This window comes from Ursus arctos, unplaced genomic scaffold (genome assembly GCF_023065955.2).
Source record: "Ursus arctos isolate Adak ecotype North America unplaced genomic scaffold, UrsArc2.0 scaffold_24, whole genome shotgun sequence".
Classification (NCBI taxonomy): domain Eukaryota; kingdom Metazoa; phylum Chordata; class Mammalia; order Carnivora; family Ursidae; genus Ursus; species Ursus arctos.
In genome coordinates, this window is record NW_026622919.1 from 22,408,795 (window position 1) to 22,427,482 (window position 18,688).

The following is an 18,688-nucleotide window of genomic DNA, read 5'->3' on the forward strand; positions in this document are numbered from 1 at the left end:
GGTGGTCTGCCTAATTCTCAGCTAGTCCCCAGCTCTGTGGCTGGCACTGCAGACGGTCTCTGCCCGGCCCTTCGAGCCAATCCTCTACATCTGGGCCATTTGCTCCGCTGGATCTAATCCCAGGGGGAAATGGAAATTGCACTTATCCTCTGGCTCCCGGGGTGGCAGCTAGTACTTAGCTGCTATTCAGGATTATCCGGAGACCCCCGAGACAGATCTAGGGGAGTGGGGGCAACAGATCATTTGCAGCACTGTTTTTCCATATTCAGAGAAATCAATCGGTCATGTGCCCGATAAGTGCCGTCTTTTCATTTCTCCGCTTCCCTACCCTCCCTGGATCACTTCCCCTTACTCCGTACTCCCCAGCTGTGGGTCCTGCCGAGAGCACTTGCCTTCTCATTTTGCCTTAATCCAGGGCTCAGGCAAATAGGATGTGGCCAAACCTCACTTCAGCAGAAATGCTGCAAACTGATGTACATTTTAAGCCAAAAGGGTTGAGACTTAAGTAGTACGATCAAGAGTGGCTGGCTGCTGTGGACTAACCCACCAGTGCTGTCTCTCCCCTAGGCATACACATCTCGTTCCCGTAGTCTGCACTCAGTGGCTGTTGTAAAAACATCAGTTTTCCCCAGTGAGGACTGGTCTGTTGGCTGCTTTGCTGAAATGGTAGTTTCAGAGAGACTGAGGAGTTGGTTCTTCTTTTTTTAAAATTAACTTATTTGAGAGAAAGAGTAAGAGTAAGAGTGTGTAAGTGGGGGGAGGGGCATAGGGGGAGGGAGAGAGAGAATCCCAAGCAGACTCCCTGCTCAGTGTGGAACCCAACTTGGGGCTCGATCCCAGGACCCCGAGATAATCACCTAAGCTGAAATCAAGAGCTGGATGCTCAACCGACTGAGCCACCCAGGCACCCGAAGGAGTTAGTTTATTCTTGACCTGATTCTAGTTTCTTTGGATTCTGCTCTCAGGATAAGGTCAGAACAGATTAATCCTGGGGCGCCTGGGTGGCGCAGTCGTTAAGCGTCTGCCTTCAGCTCAGGGCGTGATCCCGGCGTTCTGGGATCGAGCCCCACATCAGGCTCCTCTGCTGGAAGCCTGCTTCTTCCTCTCCCACTCCCCCTGCTTGTGTTCCCTCTCTCGCTGGCTATCTCTCTCTGTCGAATAAATAAATAAAATCTTAAAAAAAAAAAAAAAGAACAGACTCATTAAGTGACAGACTCATTAAAAGAAAATTCTAGGCTGGGAAGATAGAAAGTATGACAATAAAGGTCCTGTTTTTTAAGGGGCGCCCACACTGGGCTGATTAAAGTAATAGTACAAGCCAAGCTTGCTGCTGGTACAGAGTGATTTCCCTTGTCATACCTCAGATCACCCAGGACACACAAGCAGGTGAAGTCCCACACCCTCCTCCTGACAGCCCAGCTAGAGCTCAGAACAAGGAGGGGCGAGGTTGCTTCGCTCAAAACAGGTTCATATTCCAGTACATTTGCCTTACCAATGGGGGCTGGAAAGAACAGTCACCATCTCCAAGAGGTGCTAGAAATCAGGGAACAAAGTCTTACAGATGGATTTCCCAAATGCATCACCTCCCCCATGGTCCCTGCCTCCTCCCAGGCTTCCTGGGACCACACTAGGACGCAGCTAATTGAGAACACAATCCAAAGGCTGAAGAATAAATGACAGCTTTGGATTTACATTCTTCTATGAAATACAAATGCTGATTAGGTGAGTCAGTATACGAGAAAAGACCCTGAATCTTCAATGAACACTAATTATGTTTCCCACGTCTGGATTTCTTGGAAGCCACATCCCTCACAGTTCAGCCCATCTTCCACTTCTGCCCTCTGGTCTACTTCTAGCCTAAGCCCGGGGACAGGTACACAACCCACCACAGTTTGTCCAACACCCTGACAGTGTTTTATTTTAAACTCTAATCCCTGCATTGTAATTAAAAAGAAAACTCTGCCAGTTTGCTCCTGACAGTCTCTGCTGCAGAAAAAACAGGTATCCGAAACATACTTTCCATTGAGACTCGGAAGGTAGATATACAATTTAAAAAGGAAGAAGTAGTGGGTTCACGGCTGTATCAGCCACCCACCCACCTGGGCCCAGCCATCAGCCAAGGTTGCCAAGGAGACGGCTGGAAACACCCAAGCAGGACAGGAAAGGACAAAGGTAGATCTTTCTACAGCATGATGGAGAGATGATGGACTTCACAGCTCCAGACTCCACAGCGTCCAGCCACCTCATCCCCATGCTTCAACCCTGGAGTCATTTTTGCAGGATAGCTGAAGCTTATGGGGCCACTCTCTGTGGCTCTTCATAGTCTTCCCAGGGTTTCAGCTGGGGCCCAGGAATCATCACCGTCTGAAAGAGCAGGAAGCTGAGTTACCTACCATCCTAGCCCATGACTTACCCAGAAGAGATTCACCCTCACCTCCTCCACGGAGGATGCCCCTTCCCTGGTGCTGCATCACCACCTCTCTCCACTAGGTGGAGCCCAACAGGAGTGGCTTAAGATGGCATAAGCACAGCCCCAGCTCTCTTAAATTATGCTTACCTTAAGGATGGGCTGCTTAGGGGGTGCCCATGGGGGAATGATCTTGCCATGCATTCTCCAGCTCCCATAGGGATTTACCAGGTGCTTTTCAAACACAACATACTCGAGGACATCCTTGGGCACATCTTCCTGTCCGTACATCAGCCGGCCAAACCGGTCATAGATGGCCAGAGTCTGCAAGGATGAAAGCAAATCTGGCCTGTTAGTACTCAGAGCTGGTTTTCTTGTTTTGTTTTTCCTTTCCTTTGTTTTTAATTCGTTTTTTATGCCACACAACCATTTTATTTTATTATTATTTTTTAAAGATTTTATTTATTTATCTGACAGAGAGAGAGCACAAGTAGGCAGAGCGACAGGCAGAGGGAGAGGGAGAAGAAGGCTCTCCATTGACCAGGGAGCCCGATGCGGGGCTCGATCCCAGGATCCTGGGATCATGCCCTGAGCCGAAGGCAGCCGCTTAACTGAGCCACCCAGGCGCCCCCCACACAACCATTTTAAAACAACCATAACAAAAGCTTTTAATGGGTAGAAAAATTTATTTCAGAATTCTGAATCTAGACTAAATAAGTGATGGACTACAGACACTTTACTCTTGGAGGGTTTTTGACTAGGGCTGGGGAGATGGGGGAGGATCAGGAAGGGTGCGAGAGAGTACGCTCACACCTGTCTTAGCCGAGCTAACATCTAGCAGTGGGTAGAGCACGCTGACTGAGCAAGGAAGACCACAGTGAACCTTTCCTTAGAGCCCAGTCTTGGGAAGCTGTCCCCAGGACTCCGGAGATAGGTACCCAACCTGAGAGTGCAGAAAAGCTAGGAAGAAAGCAGACGGGTGCCTCTACCTGCCGGGTGTGCATGCGGACAGTGACCTGGCCATATATGTTGCCCTGGTTCAGCATACTCGAACAGCGAACCTGAACCACCTGCGGTGGCTCTAAAGATTCTATGAAGCTCCAGCGGACGGTCTTATAGGTGATGTCCCAGACCATGTCCTGAGGGCAGAGGAGAACAAGGTCAACTGGGGTTTCCCTTTCCTTTAGGAAAGCTGGTGCGTCCTTCCACACCTGTTCTCACCTCCGGCAATAACTACAGCTATCGTGCAACATATCCCACCAAAGGCTTTCTTGTGCCTGTTGTTTCTCTCCTTCCCAAGTTTTGATCAAGCTATTGCTTAAGCCAACCTCGAAATGACCCTTTTCATCCAAATCAACAACTCAAGACCCACCTACCTTAAGGAACCTTCCCCAAATCAGTGAAAACCAGACTCCAAAATGCCAGCTTATCTAATATACCATTACCCCCTACACTTTTTTTAAATTTTTTTCTTTTTTAAAGATTTTTTTTTTTTAAGTAATCTCTACACCCAACACGGGGCTCGAACTTACAACCCTGAGATCAAGAGTTGCACACTTTACCGACAGAACTGGCTGGGCACCCCTCCCTTACACTTTTATAACCTGCTAGTTATTGCACATATTATCTGTTGACTGCATATATGTTGTTTTATCCCCCCTCACCTGCTAGCACTGAAGAATGGGATTTCACAGGAATAGAAAGGCTAGCTTGCAAGGACCAGGGTCCATATGTGGACCACAGGGAGATGACGCTGAACTGATAGAAACTGAAGCTCTTCTTGAACCACAAAGTCCCCATATTGGGGCATGGCCCCAAGTACCTAGCAACCTGGTTAACACACTATGTGAGCCTCGTGAACGCTTGCTAAACCCTTTATCATACTGTAGGCACACACAGGGCGACCTAATATGGTCCACGCCCTGACCTCAGCCCCCATAGCCTGAGGTTTCAGCACTGCTCGCTGTGGGACTTCCTCCTTCCTCATCCGCATGGCCCTTACCAAAGTCCAGGTCAAGTCCGTACCATTCAGTCAAAAACAATGGGACCTCAGCTTTTGCCTTAAACTTCCTGTACTCGCGAAACCAATCCTTCTTAAGAAACCAGAGGTGATGTCTAGAATCTGCCCATTCAGGCATCCCACCGTTCGAAGGAGGCTGAGGACCTACCGGAAAACAGTTTTCAGTTACCAAGGTATGAAGCCGGTCGTGGTCTGAGCTAAAAAAGAAAAAGATATAGATCACTGGCTGCTGCTTTATGATACCCCTTCCAAAAGTTGAAAATGACCCTCAAAAATGGACAATTCTTTTTACAAACATTTTTCTGCACACTTACAGTAAGCCAGGATTAATATGCTAAGCCCTGAGCACACAAAGATGAACAGGGTTAAAGGACCCTGAGCTCTAACTGCAGAGTGAAGTTATGTTTGAATCTCAGGAGCAGCAACAAGTTCCTCGGAAGTTACCATACATTCTCAGAAGGGCAAGAGACCCCCCACAAATCTACCACAAAAAATCAAAAGCTCATCTCATCTCCTCTTACCACAGACACATCATCAATACCAACTGGATTGGCCTTGCACCTTATACTTTTTTTTTTTTTTTTTTAATAATTTCTACCACCAACATGGGGCTCAAACTCACAACCCTGAGATCAAGAGTCACATGCTCCACTGGCTGAGCCAGCCAGGTGCCCCACATCTTACACTCTTTTTTTTTTTTTTAAGATTTTATTTATTTATTTGACAGAGATAGAGACAGCCAGCGAGAGAGGGAACACAAACAGGGGGAGTGGGAGAGGAAGAAGCTCACAGCAGAGGAGCCCGATGTGGGGCTCGATCCCATAACGCCAGGATCACGCCCTGAGCCGAAGGCAGACACTTAACCGCTGTGCCACCCAGGCGCCCCCCCACATCTTACACTCTTATCTGTGAGCTTAGCCAAAGATAAGCAGCTGTCTTTTCTGGTTCTTTCCTTCCAGCCCACCCCACATCCGCCAGTCTTTACTGCTACCAGAATGACCCAGTCACACTGATTCTATGCAGTAATAGTAAGAAAACTGACGGCAAACCCCAAGCTCCTGGACATACAGGATTTTAGAAGGTTCCTAGCTGAGGGGTTTCAAATAAACCTAAGATCAGGCATGAATTAGTGAATACCTTTCAGATACACATTCAGGACTTTTCCCCCACAGTTTAATACCTCCTGGGAAGTTTAAATCTTTGTTCCTTCAAACAGTCCTGTCCCTAATCCCAGAGTGGGTAAGGGATTAGTTCTGTCCGCGTGCTTCCCTTGCACCTCTACTCCTAACAGAAAAGGTCATTTCCCCCCCTGTAGCTCTAGACTAGACTAGACTGGACTAACCTGAGTGGTGATGACAGCCACCATGACCACCGGGCCTGGCACCTCCCAATGAACTCTTCCTCCTCACTACCCTGGCCTAGAGATGTTCAGTAGAAATAAATTTCCTTGTCTAGGAGTTCATTTACCATTTACAATAGAACTTACAACGGAAAATAAAAGGAAGACATCTGTTTCTGGCAACATAATGGACTGAGCTCATGTGAAACTACTCCCACTATGAACATCTAGAAATGTTGGACGGAATATAATACACACAAACACAGATACATTTTAAAATGCTCTAGTCCCCAAGAAAGGTAAGTTTCCTAGATGCTAAAAGGAAAGAGAACTAAAACCAGAATGGAAAGAATACAACCTGACATCATGACAGCATACGGGGTGATTAAAGGGAGGTAGAAATAGGATCTGATGGTTAGGAACAGACTCTTCCTAAACCCTTGAACCCTCAAAGAGCAGGGAGTTGGAATTGAGATCCCTGCACAAAGCTCTGACCCTCAAGTGTCCTGTACCTGCAACAAAGGAAGATTACAAAAATAGTAGAGAGATAAAGCTTCTCTCTAGGGCTGAGTGGCAGGGGACTAAAAAAATTAAAGTCCTAAGCCCACGTTATACACAGATGTGGACACGGAATTTATGATACCTGTATGATGTAAGACTTCCTAAGATAAGAAATTAACATTGAAAACTGAACCTGGGGCCGACTGGCTGGCTCAAACACACACCTAGCCCTATCTAGGTCACTCTAGAACTCTTAACCAAAGGAAAAAAATCTGTGCCTAGAATAACAGCCACTGAAAACAAAACAGGTATAAGATAGAATTCACTTACTTGTTTAGACAAAGGTGAGCTTCAATAAAAATATCCTTAGCCTTTTCAGGGAAGTCCTTTATTTTAAAATTTGGATCATGTTCTCTTATCTTCCGGATTCTGTAAAATTAAGTATGAGAATCATTTCTTTTTTTTCTTTTCGTTGTTTAAGCAAGCTCTATGTGGGGCTTGAACTCACGACCCCGAGATCAAGAGTTGTATGCTCTACCAACTAAGCCAGCCAGGCACCCCAAGAATCATTTCTAAAGACTTCATATAATATCCATAATTCATAGCTATGTTAACTGTCTTTAACGTCTGTCCACTTATTCAATCATCGTTTTCTGAATGTGCCAAGTCCTATAAATTCGACCTTCTAACTCACACTTAAATCATTCTAAAGAAAGACCAAGGCTTCTCATTGTGAAATTTCATAATTCTGGCATCAAAGAAAACATCCTATAAACACTAAGAAAGAAAACACAAGTTTTACACAAAGGCTCAAGAATCAGAATGACATCAGGCTTCTAACTAGCAACATTAGAAGTTACAAAAACAATGGAGCAGTGCTATTAACTGAGGAAATTATTTTTAGCTCAGAATTGTACACCTGGGCAAATTATAAATGAAGTGGGAGAGTAAAAGAGTGTTTCTTAGACTTGAATGATCTCATGTATCTACTATGCGCCCTTTCGCAGGAAGCTGCCGAGGAATGTTCTCCACCAAAATAACAGAATAAACCATGAAAGACAGACATAAAATCCAGGAAATAGGGAATACAACACCAGAGGGACAGCAGGAGTTATCAGGAGGATGAGAGAAGTAGATCCCAAGATGTACAGTGGGCCTGAAGAGCAATCGGTCCAGATAGAAACAGGTAAGAAAGGTCCAGGAGGGATTTCTTCTTGAAGATGAAATTAATAAAATACTTAATGTTTTCAATGCACTGAGAAGAAATTTATACAACTAGAGGCTCTGTAAGCAAATGAGAAAAACAAAAACAAAAACACACTTAACTCCAAAAAAAAAAATAATACGCAGGAAAAGTCATCACCATGTACTGCACGACTCAGCTGTCAGCAGTATTTTCATAGTTACAATAACGTAAACAGGGAATTCTAATCTCTTCAAAGTGTTAAATATATTGGAGGATGAGAAATACTGTAACCAACTGAAATTTATTCCAGGAATGCAAGGTTGGCTTAACATTCAAAAATCCATTAATGTAACACAACGTATCAATAGAATAAAGGACAAATATCACATGATCATCGCAATAGACACAGAAAAAGCATTTGACAAAATCTGACACTCCCTTCGCTCTCTTTCCACCTTAGAGCCTTGCTTGTGCTGTTGTCTTCCTAGAATGTTATTCCTCACTACACCCCTCTACCTAGCCAACTGCAAGCAATCCTTTAGGTCCCAGCTTTAAATGTCATTTCCTCAGGGAAGCTTTCCCTGAACTCCCAGATCAAGTTATCTTTCCCTGTCATGTGATCCCACAGCACTCATACTTCACCATACCTGTAATTATTTAATTGTGTGCAATCAGTATTTAATGGCTGTTTTCCTCCCCTAAATGATAACTCCATGATAAAGCCACATGTGCTGTGTTCATCATCATGGACCCTACCACCAAAGAGGTCACAGTCCCAGAGAGGAATACATGAGAGGAAATCATCGCAGTACAATTATTGGAAATAGTAAGTGCACAGTTAGAATTACAGTAAAAGCAGCTCGAGGGAGATGGCTTAAAAGGGAAGGCTTAAAAGCAGACATGATGCTCAACTGGTTCTTGAGAAATGCGTTGGAGTTATCAAGTAAAGGAGGAGGAAAAAGACATTTTCAAGGCAAGGGGAAGAATGCACAAAGACACAGAGTCATAACACAATACTGTCAAAGAACTGGCAATTAGTTTGGAAATGCTGAAGTTTAGGACGAGAAAAGTGGAATAAGAAGATGACCGTGGAAAGGAAGACAAAAGCCAGATTTACAAAAAGCTGTGAATACCACTGAAGTCTGGATTTTATTCTTCAGGTAACAGGGAACCAGAGAAGAGGCTTAATGGAAAGGTGATATAATATCTGTATTTAGAGAAATAAATTATGGCTACATGAAGAATTAATAAAGACTAAATATGCTTCTACACAGAAATCTATAAACAATCCCACAGAACCGCTGAATAGTAAATACTAAATGTTCCCATCCTTTCAACTAAAAAAGAGACTACGAAGGTTTTGGCTTCTGCTCCTTAGTTAAGACCTAGTTAGCTCCATAAAACACGTCTGTCTTTTTGACCCTTTTTGGCTTTTTACTCTCTATAGTTAAACTTTAAGGTACTTCCCATATAAATATGCTTTTATTATTATTTTAAATTTTAAAATATGTGATCAAAAAAGTGTTCTACAAACTTCCAAGTCACCTCCCTGATATGACAAAAATACCAATGAAGGCTGAGAGGCTAAGAATCAAAAAGCCCACATTCTTCTACATTAACTAAATTCTACTACAGAGAAAAATATATTGTCAAGTTATCAAAGGAGTTATGTCCAACCCAATGCACCTAAGATGGCCTGCCGGGAATAAAGCAGCAACAAGATATTTGTGTTCTAATACTGATTTCCAGTTTTCTCCGACACCTACGACAATTGTGATGCCACCTTCTTCTTCAATCGCTCACTTCTCTGTGCCAGTCCTTCCTTCCCAAGAGATGACAAGCGAGCATCACCTTCTGGAGGAACATAGGCGTCAAAGATACCAGCTGTAATGAAAGAAGAAAAGAAGGGGTTCCTGGGTGGTTCAGTCGTTAAGGTCCGCCTTCGGCTCAGGTCATGATCCCAGTGTCCTGGGATTGAGCCCCATATCGGGCTCCCTGCTCGGCAGGGGAGCCTGCTTCTCCCTCTCCAATTCCCCCTGCTTGTGTTCCCTCTCTGTCTCTCGCTGTCAAATAAATAAATAAAATCTTTAAAAAAAAAAAAAAAAAGAAGAAGAAGAAGAAAAGAAGTCATTGAAAAATTGAGGAAAAAGTCATCTTGAGGTCATATAAAATTGAGAGGTACATGGCTATAAAGTAGACTTCCACACAGAGGGAACTATGTTACATTAGAAAAAGCAGAATAAGATAATTTAAGTCTTCTCTCAGACCCTCAATTTCTTCTTGTACAAAATGGAGAAATTTCACCCTTGCCTTCTGAGAACAGGTGTGTAAGCAAGATCAAAGATGACCTCAAGAGAGGCGCCTAGGTGGTTCAGTCGGTTAAGCAGATGAGTCTTAATTTTGGCTTAGGTCATGATCTCAGGGTTGTGGAATCCAGCCATAAATCGGGCTCTGAGCTCTCTGGGGAATCTGCTTGAGATTCTTTCCCTAAGACCCTCCTCCCACTCATGTTCACATGCATGCTCTCTAAAATAAATAAATAAATATTTTAACAATATAGTATACATAAAGTAAATCATTTTGGGGGCTGAGCTGATTTTGTAGTTAGTTAAATACAGTCAATCATAGTCCAAATCATTCCATTTTCCAGAATATCTCTGACAGGAGGAGATTCGGCCAGGGTCTCAGAAATACCATGCCTCACCTGTACAGGCCAGATGTAAGGGACGCTCCAAACGTTCTGGAGGAATGACCAATCCTGCTTTCCGGGCAAATTCCATAAACTCCTTTTCTGAATTGAATTTGGGTTTATAAGCAGGAGGTGTGAAACGTTTCTTAGTTCTCACTGGAACTACAACTGTGGACTGAGTCACCAGGACTGGCTGTAAGAAAGGGAAAGGTTAGGATAAAGGTGACCTGGAAAGAAATCTATCTTGAACAAACTCTAAGCAAAGATAGAAAGGGCACATCCAAAGAATGACTTAGGAACAATTATAAAGCCACATATCAGGGGGGAAACACTCATGGATGTCTTAACTAGAAGCCCCTAAGCAACCTTTACTAACACCACTCAACATTTACTAAAGGCTTTCCTCTGGTACGTTCCATAGTACACGACTATGCCAAGTCCCAGGGATGCAGAGTTGATTAAAGCAAGGCTTCTGCTTTCAAAGAACCTTCAGTCCATGGGGAACTGAAACATCAACCCAACACTTAAAAGAGAGGAATGCTATTATTAAAGCATAAGAAAAGTCCTCTTCTTGGCATCTCCTTATATTTACTCGGATTACATCCTGCTCATTCTATTGGGAGCCTAACTGTAAACTTTATTCTGTCATTCTAGCTCCCAAAAGATCAATAACGTCTTTAAAGGCCAGACCTCTTTTCTCTCTGATCGTGAGTTTTGCTCAGTCAGGTACACTGACAATACGAGACTCCCTCCTTTCTAACTGTTCAATTTAGAGCATGCATAAGAACCACGGGGAAGCAAGCCCAGCTTCTAAACCATGACTTCTTTCCCCTTTAATACCTCCCCGCCAGACAGACCCAGAGCAAACTGTAGAAACTTCATCCCCGAGAACTTGCTTGTCCTCGTGGCCTTTACGGGCTCTCCGCACGCCGCCACTTAGCTTAGTAGCTGGGTCCCGTGGACCACAAACTCTTCCGTAACTGGGTGTGACTTGGATCGTCCAAGCCCACGAAGGACAACTGCAAAGCGAGTATTCCCCTCTACTCTGTGGTCCTCCTCCAGCCTCTAGAATCCTACCCACCCGGTCCCTACCCACCTGACGAGACCACCATCCTAAAGCTTTGGATAAACAAAACAACCCCCGCGGCATGGGGGCTGCCATTTTGTTCCCGCAAAGGCCGCTGGGATGGGGACTAAGAGTTAAGTGCCGAGGGCACAAGAGAGGGCGCATAGGGGTGGAGCTTCCCCGGGTGTGGAATTTTCCAGGGCGCGCGCCCTCCGCCAAAGTGTGAGCGGCGCGAACGCGCTCGTGCGCGTTGTGGGGTGAATGGGTGGGTAGAGAACGGGCTGCGCGCGTGCGCACTAAGAGTCGTTGGGGGTGGCGTGGAGCGCACGGCTGTCACGCGCCGGAGAGCGCTGGAGCGCGAGCTGCGCCTGCGCTCCAGGCCTTCTGGCTGCTAGGGGTTGCTGCATTCTTGTAAGATTGGGGTGTTGCTGCACCTTGCTTGCATTCCCTAAAGAATGAAAAGGTATTGCCCTTCGGAGACAAATGTTTTTCTTCAGTGCCTACTTTGGTCACAGAGAGAACGAAAATGACTAGTTTCTGGATCTGTATCTGACCTCAATATGCTGTGTAACCTTAAACAGCGCTACTTTTCCCAATCTGAACCGTGGGAAGAAAATTCTTACTGTCAAATTAAAGAGATTAATGCCTACAATGTTTATTAAACAAACATAATACTGTGTTTTTGAAGAAAAAGACATATGGACTGACAAAAACATTTCTTGTTTTCCTTTTGGGAAAGAAGCACGGGTTTAATCATAACAAATGATAGCTTATACTTAGAAATGTTTACCAGGTGCCAAGCAATTTTCTAAGCTTTTTGCATATATTAACTCAATCAGCCCTCACCACAAACAAGAGTAATACTCTTAGGTATGAGGTTGGGTCACAGAGAAATTAAACACGTAATTTATTTAAGGTCACACGGCTAATAACTGTCAGAACTGGAATTCAAATCCAGGCAGACTGAATCCAGAAACCATGCTCTAATTACTATGCTGTACTGCTTCACGTTCAGTTGTTAAAGGATTTATAATGTTGGGATCATCCTGGAAAATCCAATGCTGTAATCATTCCTGAATGCCAAACACTTTCCACACTTAGCTGTAGGTTCTTATCTTATTCCGCCAATTCGTGTTTATTGAGCACTTACCTAGAATATTTTGCAATGAGTTAAGCGCTTGTGGTATGCACATACAAGAGCTTACAGGCTGGAATAGAACTGTCACGAAAGTCCAGATAAAATGCTATGGACTATCAAAGGAGAGCGATTACTTTTGGGTTTCAGGATTGCCTTAAATCTCAGCTTCTCAATTATACTGTAAATTATTCAAGGGTAAGATTGTCCCTTCCAGCCACAGCCCTGAACTTATAGCCTGACACATTAATAGTGACATGCAATTAGGTGCTATATGTATGTGTTAAAGAATGTATATTATTACGCATTTAACTGAGAGCGAGCTCTTTATTTCTTAACAGACTCTATGCCCAGAAAATAAAATGCGATTTTTTTTTTTTACTGGTCTCCCTACCAAAGTGAGGAAACTCCATTCCATGATGAGTGGTTATTAATACAGAATACTGAGATGGTCTATCCGAGATTATCTCCTACATCACTGAGTTTTATATTGGCTTTACATGGTAGCCAATACATCCCAGATCACCTCTGTCTGCCCTTTGATCAGTTTCTTTCTTTTTTTTTTTTTTAAGATTTTACTTTTCTTTCTGTTTTTTCTTTTCTCTCTCTCTCTTTTTTTAAGGTTTTATTTTTAAGTAATGCCTACACCTGGGGCACCTGGGTGGCTGAGTCAATTAAGTGTCTGCCTTTGGCTCAGGTCATGATCCCAGTTGTTGGGCTCTCTGCTCAGTGGGGAGTTTGCTTCTCCCCCTCCCTCTGCCTGCAGCTCCCCCAGCTTGTGCACTCTCTTTCAAATAAATAAATACATAGATATCTTAAATAAAAAAAAAGAAAGTAATGTCTACACCCAACATGGGACTTGAACTTACACCCCCTAGATCAAGAGTCACATGCTCTACTAACTGAGCCAGCCGGGCACCCCTGTGATCAGTTTCTCAGGGAATGCAAACTTATTCTATATCACCCTGGATGAAATAATAAGGGGAGTTGATAGCAATTAATTCATTCTGAGAGGAATCATAAGTGGGACTTTTTAAATAGCTGCTCATTTGGAAAATTCATATTATCTTCCTACCTCATTAACTCCCTGGAAAATTGGGAGCTGTCTGTCAGAGAAATAACACCAAACACCGAAAGGATATTTTTGAATCCTACAACCCTAGTAGTTCGCATTTCTAAAAAGGCAAAATAAGAGCAACTAGAGGAAGGAGTAAGGTGGTTGGGAGCTCAGCCTTGCAAAAAACAGTCTTGCACTTAGTAGATACTCAAACATTTATTTATTTTTAAGATTTTATTTTGTTTATTTATTTGACAGAGAGAGACATAGCAAGAGAGGGAACACAAGCAGGGGGAGTGGGAGGAGGGAGAAGCAGGCTCCCGCTGAGCAGGGAGCCCAACGAGGGGCTTGATCTCAGGACCCCGGGATCATGACCTGAGCCAACCTGAGCCAAAGGCAGATGCTGAATGACTGAGCCACCCAGGAGCCCCTCAAATATGTATTTATTCAATAAATGGATGAGTGGAATCCCAGATGGGATATGATAAGGCAGAGAGCAAAGTTGATTTCCTGTTTCTCCAAATACAGGGGGTTCCTGGAATCCCTTGTTTTCCTATTGAAATTTTTCAATGGAGCCAAAGAGGTTGGGATCTCCCTTGAGCAGTGGGACATGTACTTGCATTTTTTTTCCTCCTCCCAGTGGCAGATGACATCAGAGATTGGAACTTCTGCAATTGTGCCTGGTGACCTACATTCTAGGAGAAGCACAGTTGAATTGAACGAAGAAAATCCTTCTGGAGAACTGGAAGATTCTGATTACAATATTTATTGATTACAGTAAACAATGTGATACTTGGATTGGAGCAAGTAATAAGCTTGCCATGTGTTTATATTGTACTTCCCTCTCTTGAGTGAAAGCATGAAAAGCAAAACAAGTGAGTTGTTCAAGATAAAGTGACAGAGGAAACCAAGATTTCTGACTTATCAAGAAATGTTCCCAACTAATCTTTAGCTAACAATGTTAGCAAAGCTTCCCTGTCATTCTGAGAGTTAACAGTCTACAGATTTCACATAGTACTTAAGAACACTATAGTGCCTGAATTTAATCTTAGCTCCACCCCTTTTTCTTACCTATAGAAAGGGAATAATTAAATACCTAAATCACAGGGGTGCCTGGGTGGCTCAGTCCTTAAGCATCTGCCTTCGGCTCAGAGGGGAACCTGCTTCTCCCTCTGCCCCTCCCCACCCCCTCCCGCCCATACCCTACCTATCTGTCAAATAAATAAATAAATAAACAAAACCTTTAAAAAATAAAAATAAAATAAATACTTAAATCATAGAATTGTTAATAACTCATTAAATGAGCTAATGCACGTTCCCACTCTGGTTAGTTATGGCCGCTGCTCCCAAGCCTCGTGTTGGTCCCGGAAGGTATACACAGAGCCTAGCAGAGTCCTGGTAAGTGTAATTGCCCTTTGTTCTGGACACAGGCAACATCCCTGCCCCCAGAGTCCATCCCAGGGCACTGTCCCTAAAGCAAGGATATGACACGATGTGTCCCTTAACCTGGATATGAACTGGAAATCCTCAGGCGAAGCCCTGTGTGTTAGCTCTTTTCCCCTGGGTGTCGGTTTTCACCTCTGTTGAAGCTAAGACCACCAAAATGCAGGTAGTTCCCAAGCCCACAAGTGACCTTTTCTTTCTGTGCTGCCCACCTTCTGCTCGCTGTTCTTTCTCATCCATCCTCCGCTCATCCCCGCTGCTGAGGACAAAGGCCGTTTCCTTTTACCTTTTTCTACCCGCCTCAGACTCTGTATTTCTAAAGGTATGTTTAGGAAGAAATATTGCTCATCGGGCTCCTCCAGAAAAGAAGCCCCTGTATCCTGCTGTTCAAGCTCGATCTAGGAGTAATACCTTGCCTCTTCTTGCTCCCCTTTCACCCCAGCTGGCTAAATCAAGCAATAATCCTAAAAGGGAATTTCAGGCTATTTGTGACTTGCCCCTCTACCCGCACCCCCCCCCCCCCCGAGTGCCACGTTCAGGGAGGAGAGGGTAAAGCCCCTGGATCAGAGTAATCTGTTTCTAACCCACTTCCGTGCTCAGGGATTACCTCTGCAGGAGGAGGGAGACAGAAATATATCGAACACCTTAGCGTCGGGAACCCGGGGAAGACGCCCCAGGAGGGCTGCCTGGAGGGCCATAAGCATAGGGTTCCGGAGCTTGGGAGCCTATTCCCCTGTGCCGGGGCACCCTGGGGAAGGGTCCACAAACTTAAAAAGCAGTGCCTAGAGTAATGTTTGGCAATAATTGGCACTCTATACACGTGATGAACAAAAGAAGGCAAAGTGTACAGATTGCGGGCGGGAAATAAATTGTGGGCAAAAGCAATTCCCTGATCATACATACAACTTCATATCCTTGTATGCACACTGACTTACGGCTAAAATCAATCAACCCACAAATAGGGGAGCATGATGAAGTGGAAAGAAGGCAGGGTTGGGAGGCAGGAGACAAGGATATAGCCCCACCATTGCTGACATCGACTTCCGCTGTGGCCTCAGGCAAGTCATTTGGTGTCTCTGATCACTAATTTTGCCCATTAAAAGAAAGTCACTTTCTAGAGCCATTAAAGCCAAAGTCCCATGCGCTGTGTACTGAGCTCCTATTAATAATGTAAAGGTCTGCGTTCTTTATATACCAGCGAGGACTCCCTTTAGAGCCCCCTGTCAACCAGGAGCTCAGGACCCCTCCCCTCCAGCCTGGATTCTTTCCTCTGCCCCCCACAGACCCTGACATAGAAACATATATCTTCCCGCTGACCATTCTTCTGGGACGCTCTCCAGGGACTGAATGAGGGCTTCCCTCCCAGCAGTTTGGGGTTGAAGCCAGGGAAGCTGTGTGAATGCAGAAAACTTCCACTAGAGGGTACCAAGGCTGCGCTGGGATCTCAGGCTGCGGGGAGGCCTAGCAATCCTAACTGTTGCAGGATTTTCAAATACCTACGTTCAGAGATTTAGAGATCTCTGCTCACTGTTCCTTACCTGTTCTGCGCCTGCCTGCTCCTTGGAAGGCTTCAGAAGCCTCCACTCCTTTCACATCATTTTGATTCGATTTGACTTCAAATCGAAGGCAGCTTGGGGTAGCGGAATCCATGAGGGCTCTGGCAACTGATACAGACCTGGACCCACCACTTCCAAACTCAGTGCACCCATCTGTGAAATGGGGATCATAGAACTGACCTCGTCGGACTGCTGTGAGCCCTGAGTGAACTCACACAGGGAAACGTGACTGGTAGACAGTAGGTGACTAACACTGCTCTCGCCCTGGAGGAGAGTTCTAAGAATTGCCACAAACTGGAAATGGCGCTGAGGAAAAGAGAGATGGATTTGTCAGAGCTGAGTACCTCCAAACGAGAAATGTCACCATTTGCCATTTTGCTTGGAGGCTTGCAGGTTTCCAGGCAGGTGCTGCTGGGTCTTCCTCAGGCTTAGCCCTCAGTCGCGTTCTAACTACAGCCCCCTCCCCAAGACTCCCGTGTCAGCCCACGGTTCCCTTCTGCCCTCTTGTTATCCTGCTTTCCCTGGAGGTGAGTTCAGTTTCTGCTTCCCGCTCACCTCCGAGACCAAAGCCTCTTGTATTTTGCCCTGTGTCTTCTGGAACATCACTTCTCCACCTGGTTCTGTTCTTCCCTTTTCCTCTCTGTTCTCTCATAGTCACTTCTAGGGTGGGACGTGCCATCTGGTTCTGGGCCGGAGCAGAAGTCTGGGAAAGGGGGAGGGAAGGCCTGTCAGGGCTTGCGTGTCAGCAGACACGTTACAGCTGCAGGGCAAACCAGGGTGAAACCGCAAGCCAGAGGCCTCAGGGCAGGCGGCCGTGAGGCCCGCCCCTCAGCAACTCTCTCATCTGTCTCACCCCAGAGCTTTCCTGGCAGGAGTGGGAGAGGTTGGTATCGAGTCCTTGAGCCCTGACTCATTCCCTGACCTACTTGGGTGTTACCCAGTTATCTCCCAAATCTCTTTCCAGAAGCCCTCTTTAGCAACAGGACCGTGTCATCCCAGGAGGCAGAAGGGACAGAAGAGGAAAGCAGACCACCTACTTACTTCATCCTCATCTGAGGATCCCCAGAAACAAAGAAGAAGGTCTTCATGGCTTTATGTTCCCCCCAGGAGGTTACATTGGTTATAAAATGAACAAAATCCTCTCACATTGCTACACTATGGGATTGGCTATTTTCCAGATTGCTTTTATAGAAATAATCACACTTCGCTTTCTCAAGAGAGAAGAAAATCATTCTTTTGTTTTATTCCGACAGCGACAGGGACAGGGGAGAAGGGAGAAGGGGACTGGAACGCTGAGCCAGGAAGTGACTGGTCATTATCACATAGTGAGTCAGGGGCCTATCTGGGGACTGAAGTCAGGTTTCCTAACCCCACCCCAAATTCCATTCTCTTTCCCTCAGCCTAGTTACTGATGCAACGTTCTGGGCTTTCTGGACTATACGAAAGTTCTTATAACCCCCAAATTCCCGAGGGTTCAATAGGAAATCAATGGTAATGTGCTTCTGGGTGTCATACGTGTCTCTGTCACTACCTGTCCTGTGGAAATGTGAGTGGATTTGTTGCTGCCTCCACAGGCTGTTGGAAACGCTCTGAGAGTTATCTAAGACTCAGAGAAGACCAGCGTGGTCGTCTGTGTGAGGTTACGTCTCAAGACCGAAGATTCCATTTTTAAATCATTTTTTTTGGTATTTAGATCCTAATATCCTTGTGAGTCACTGTGCCAGTGGACGCTGGACATTATTTTCTTACCCTCCCCTTTATTCAAGGTTCCCAATCTCTCCCTAACTAGGGTCATGCTTCCTAAAGACATTAGCTGGTTTCCAAGAAAGCAGATTTTAGCTCTATCCCTTGGCAGAGAGAACGGAGTCATTGCACACAGGCCAGAACATTCTGCCAGAGCTCCCCATCTGGAAGAAAAGAGAAAAAGAGTTTCAGAGTTTCCATAAGGGCTGCCTACAGGGGAGGAAGGGAGAGTGAGCCATAGGAAGGGAAGAAGAAAGCTACAGGGCTATTACCCCAAGCTCCATAGTCTGAAAAGAATATCAGATCTGCAAACCTAAAATCCCAGCCCAGCCGCACCACACCTTCCCCTTCCTCCTAACCCTGAGCCAGGATTTATTTTCCTCCCCATTCTTATATCTTTCTCGTGTACTTATCTGTCCTGGCTGTCCCACCTCAGAATTTTCTCTTTATTCTTTGTTCCCGGTGTACCTCCCCCCTCCAATTTTGTGCTCTCCCTTAAAGATGTCTCAGAATGCAGGATGGCCAGGGCACTCAGGAATCTTGTAC

At 45.1% G+C, this 18,688-nt stretch overlaps 1 protein-coding gene across 4 annotated transcripts; it reads right to left on the minus strand.

Annotated features, from left to right (window-relative positions):
- Positions 1 to 1,891: 1,891 nt before the first annotated feature.
- MRPL45 (mitochondrial ribosomal protein L45) lies at positions 1,892 to 17,041 on the minus strand. 4 transcript variants are annotated; one of them, XM_057318111.1, is made up of 8 exons: positions 16,955 to 17,041; positions 10,158 to 10,335; positions 9,220 to 9,337; positions 6,598 to 6,696; positions 4,576 to 4,624; positions 3,397 to 3,546; positions 2,558 to 2,731; positions 1,892 to 2,364 (listed from the first exon to the last, which is right to left on the minus strand). In XM_057318111.1, the coding sequence occupies exons 1-8, from the start codon at positions 17,000 to 17,002 to the stop codon at positions 2,293 to 2,295; spliced, it is 888 nt and encodes a 295-aa protein (XP_057174094.1). In that variant the 5' UTR covers positions 17,003 to 17,041; the 3' UTR covers positions 1,892 to 2,292. The 4 variants fall into 4 exon arrangements, with proteins under 4 accessions (XP_057174094.1, XP_057174096.1, XP_026368802.3 ...); XM_057318113.1 differs by lacking the exon at positions 16,955 to 17,041 and adding an exon at positions 16,744 to 16,839; XM_026513017.4 differs by lacking the exon at positions 16,955 to 17,041 and adding an exon at positions 11,239 to 11,508.
- Between the last annotated feature and the right edge of the window lie 1,647 nt (positions 17,042 to 18,688).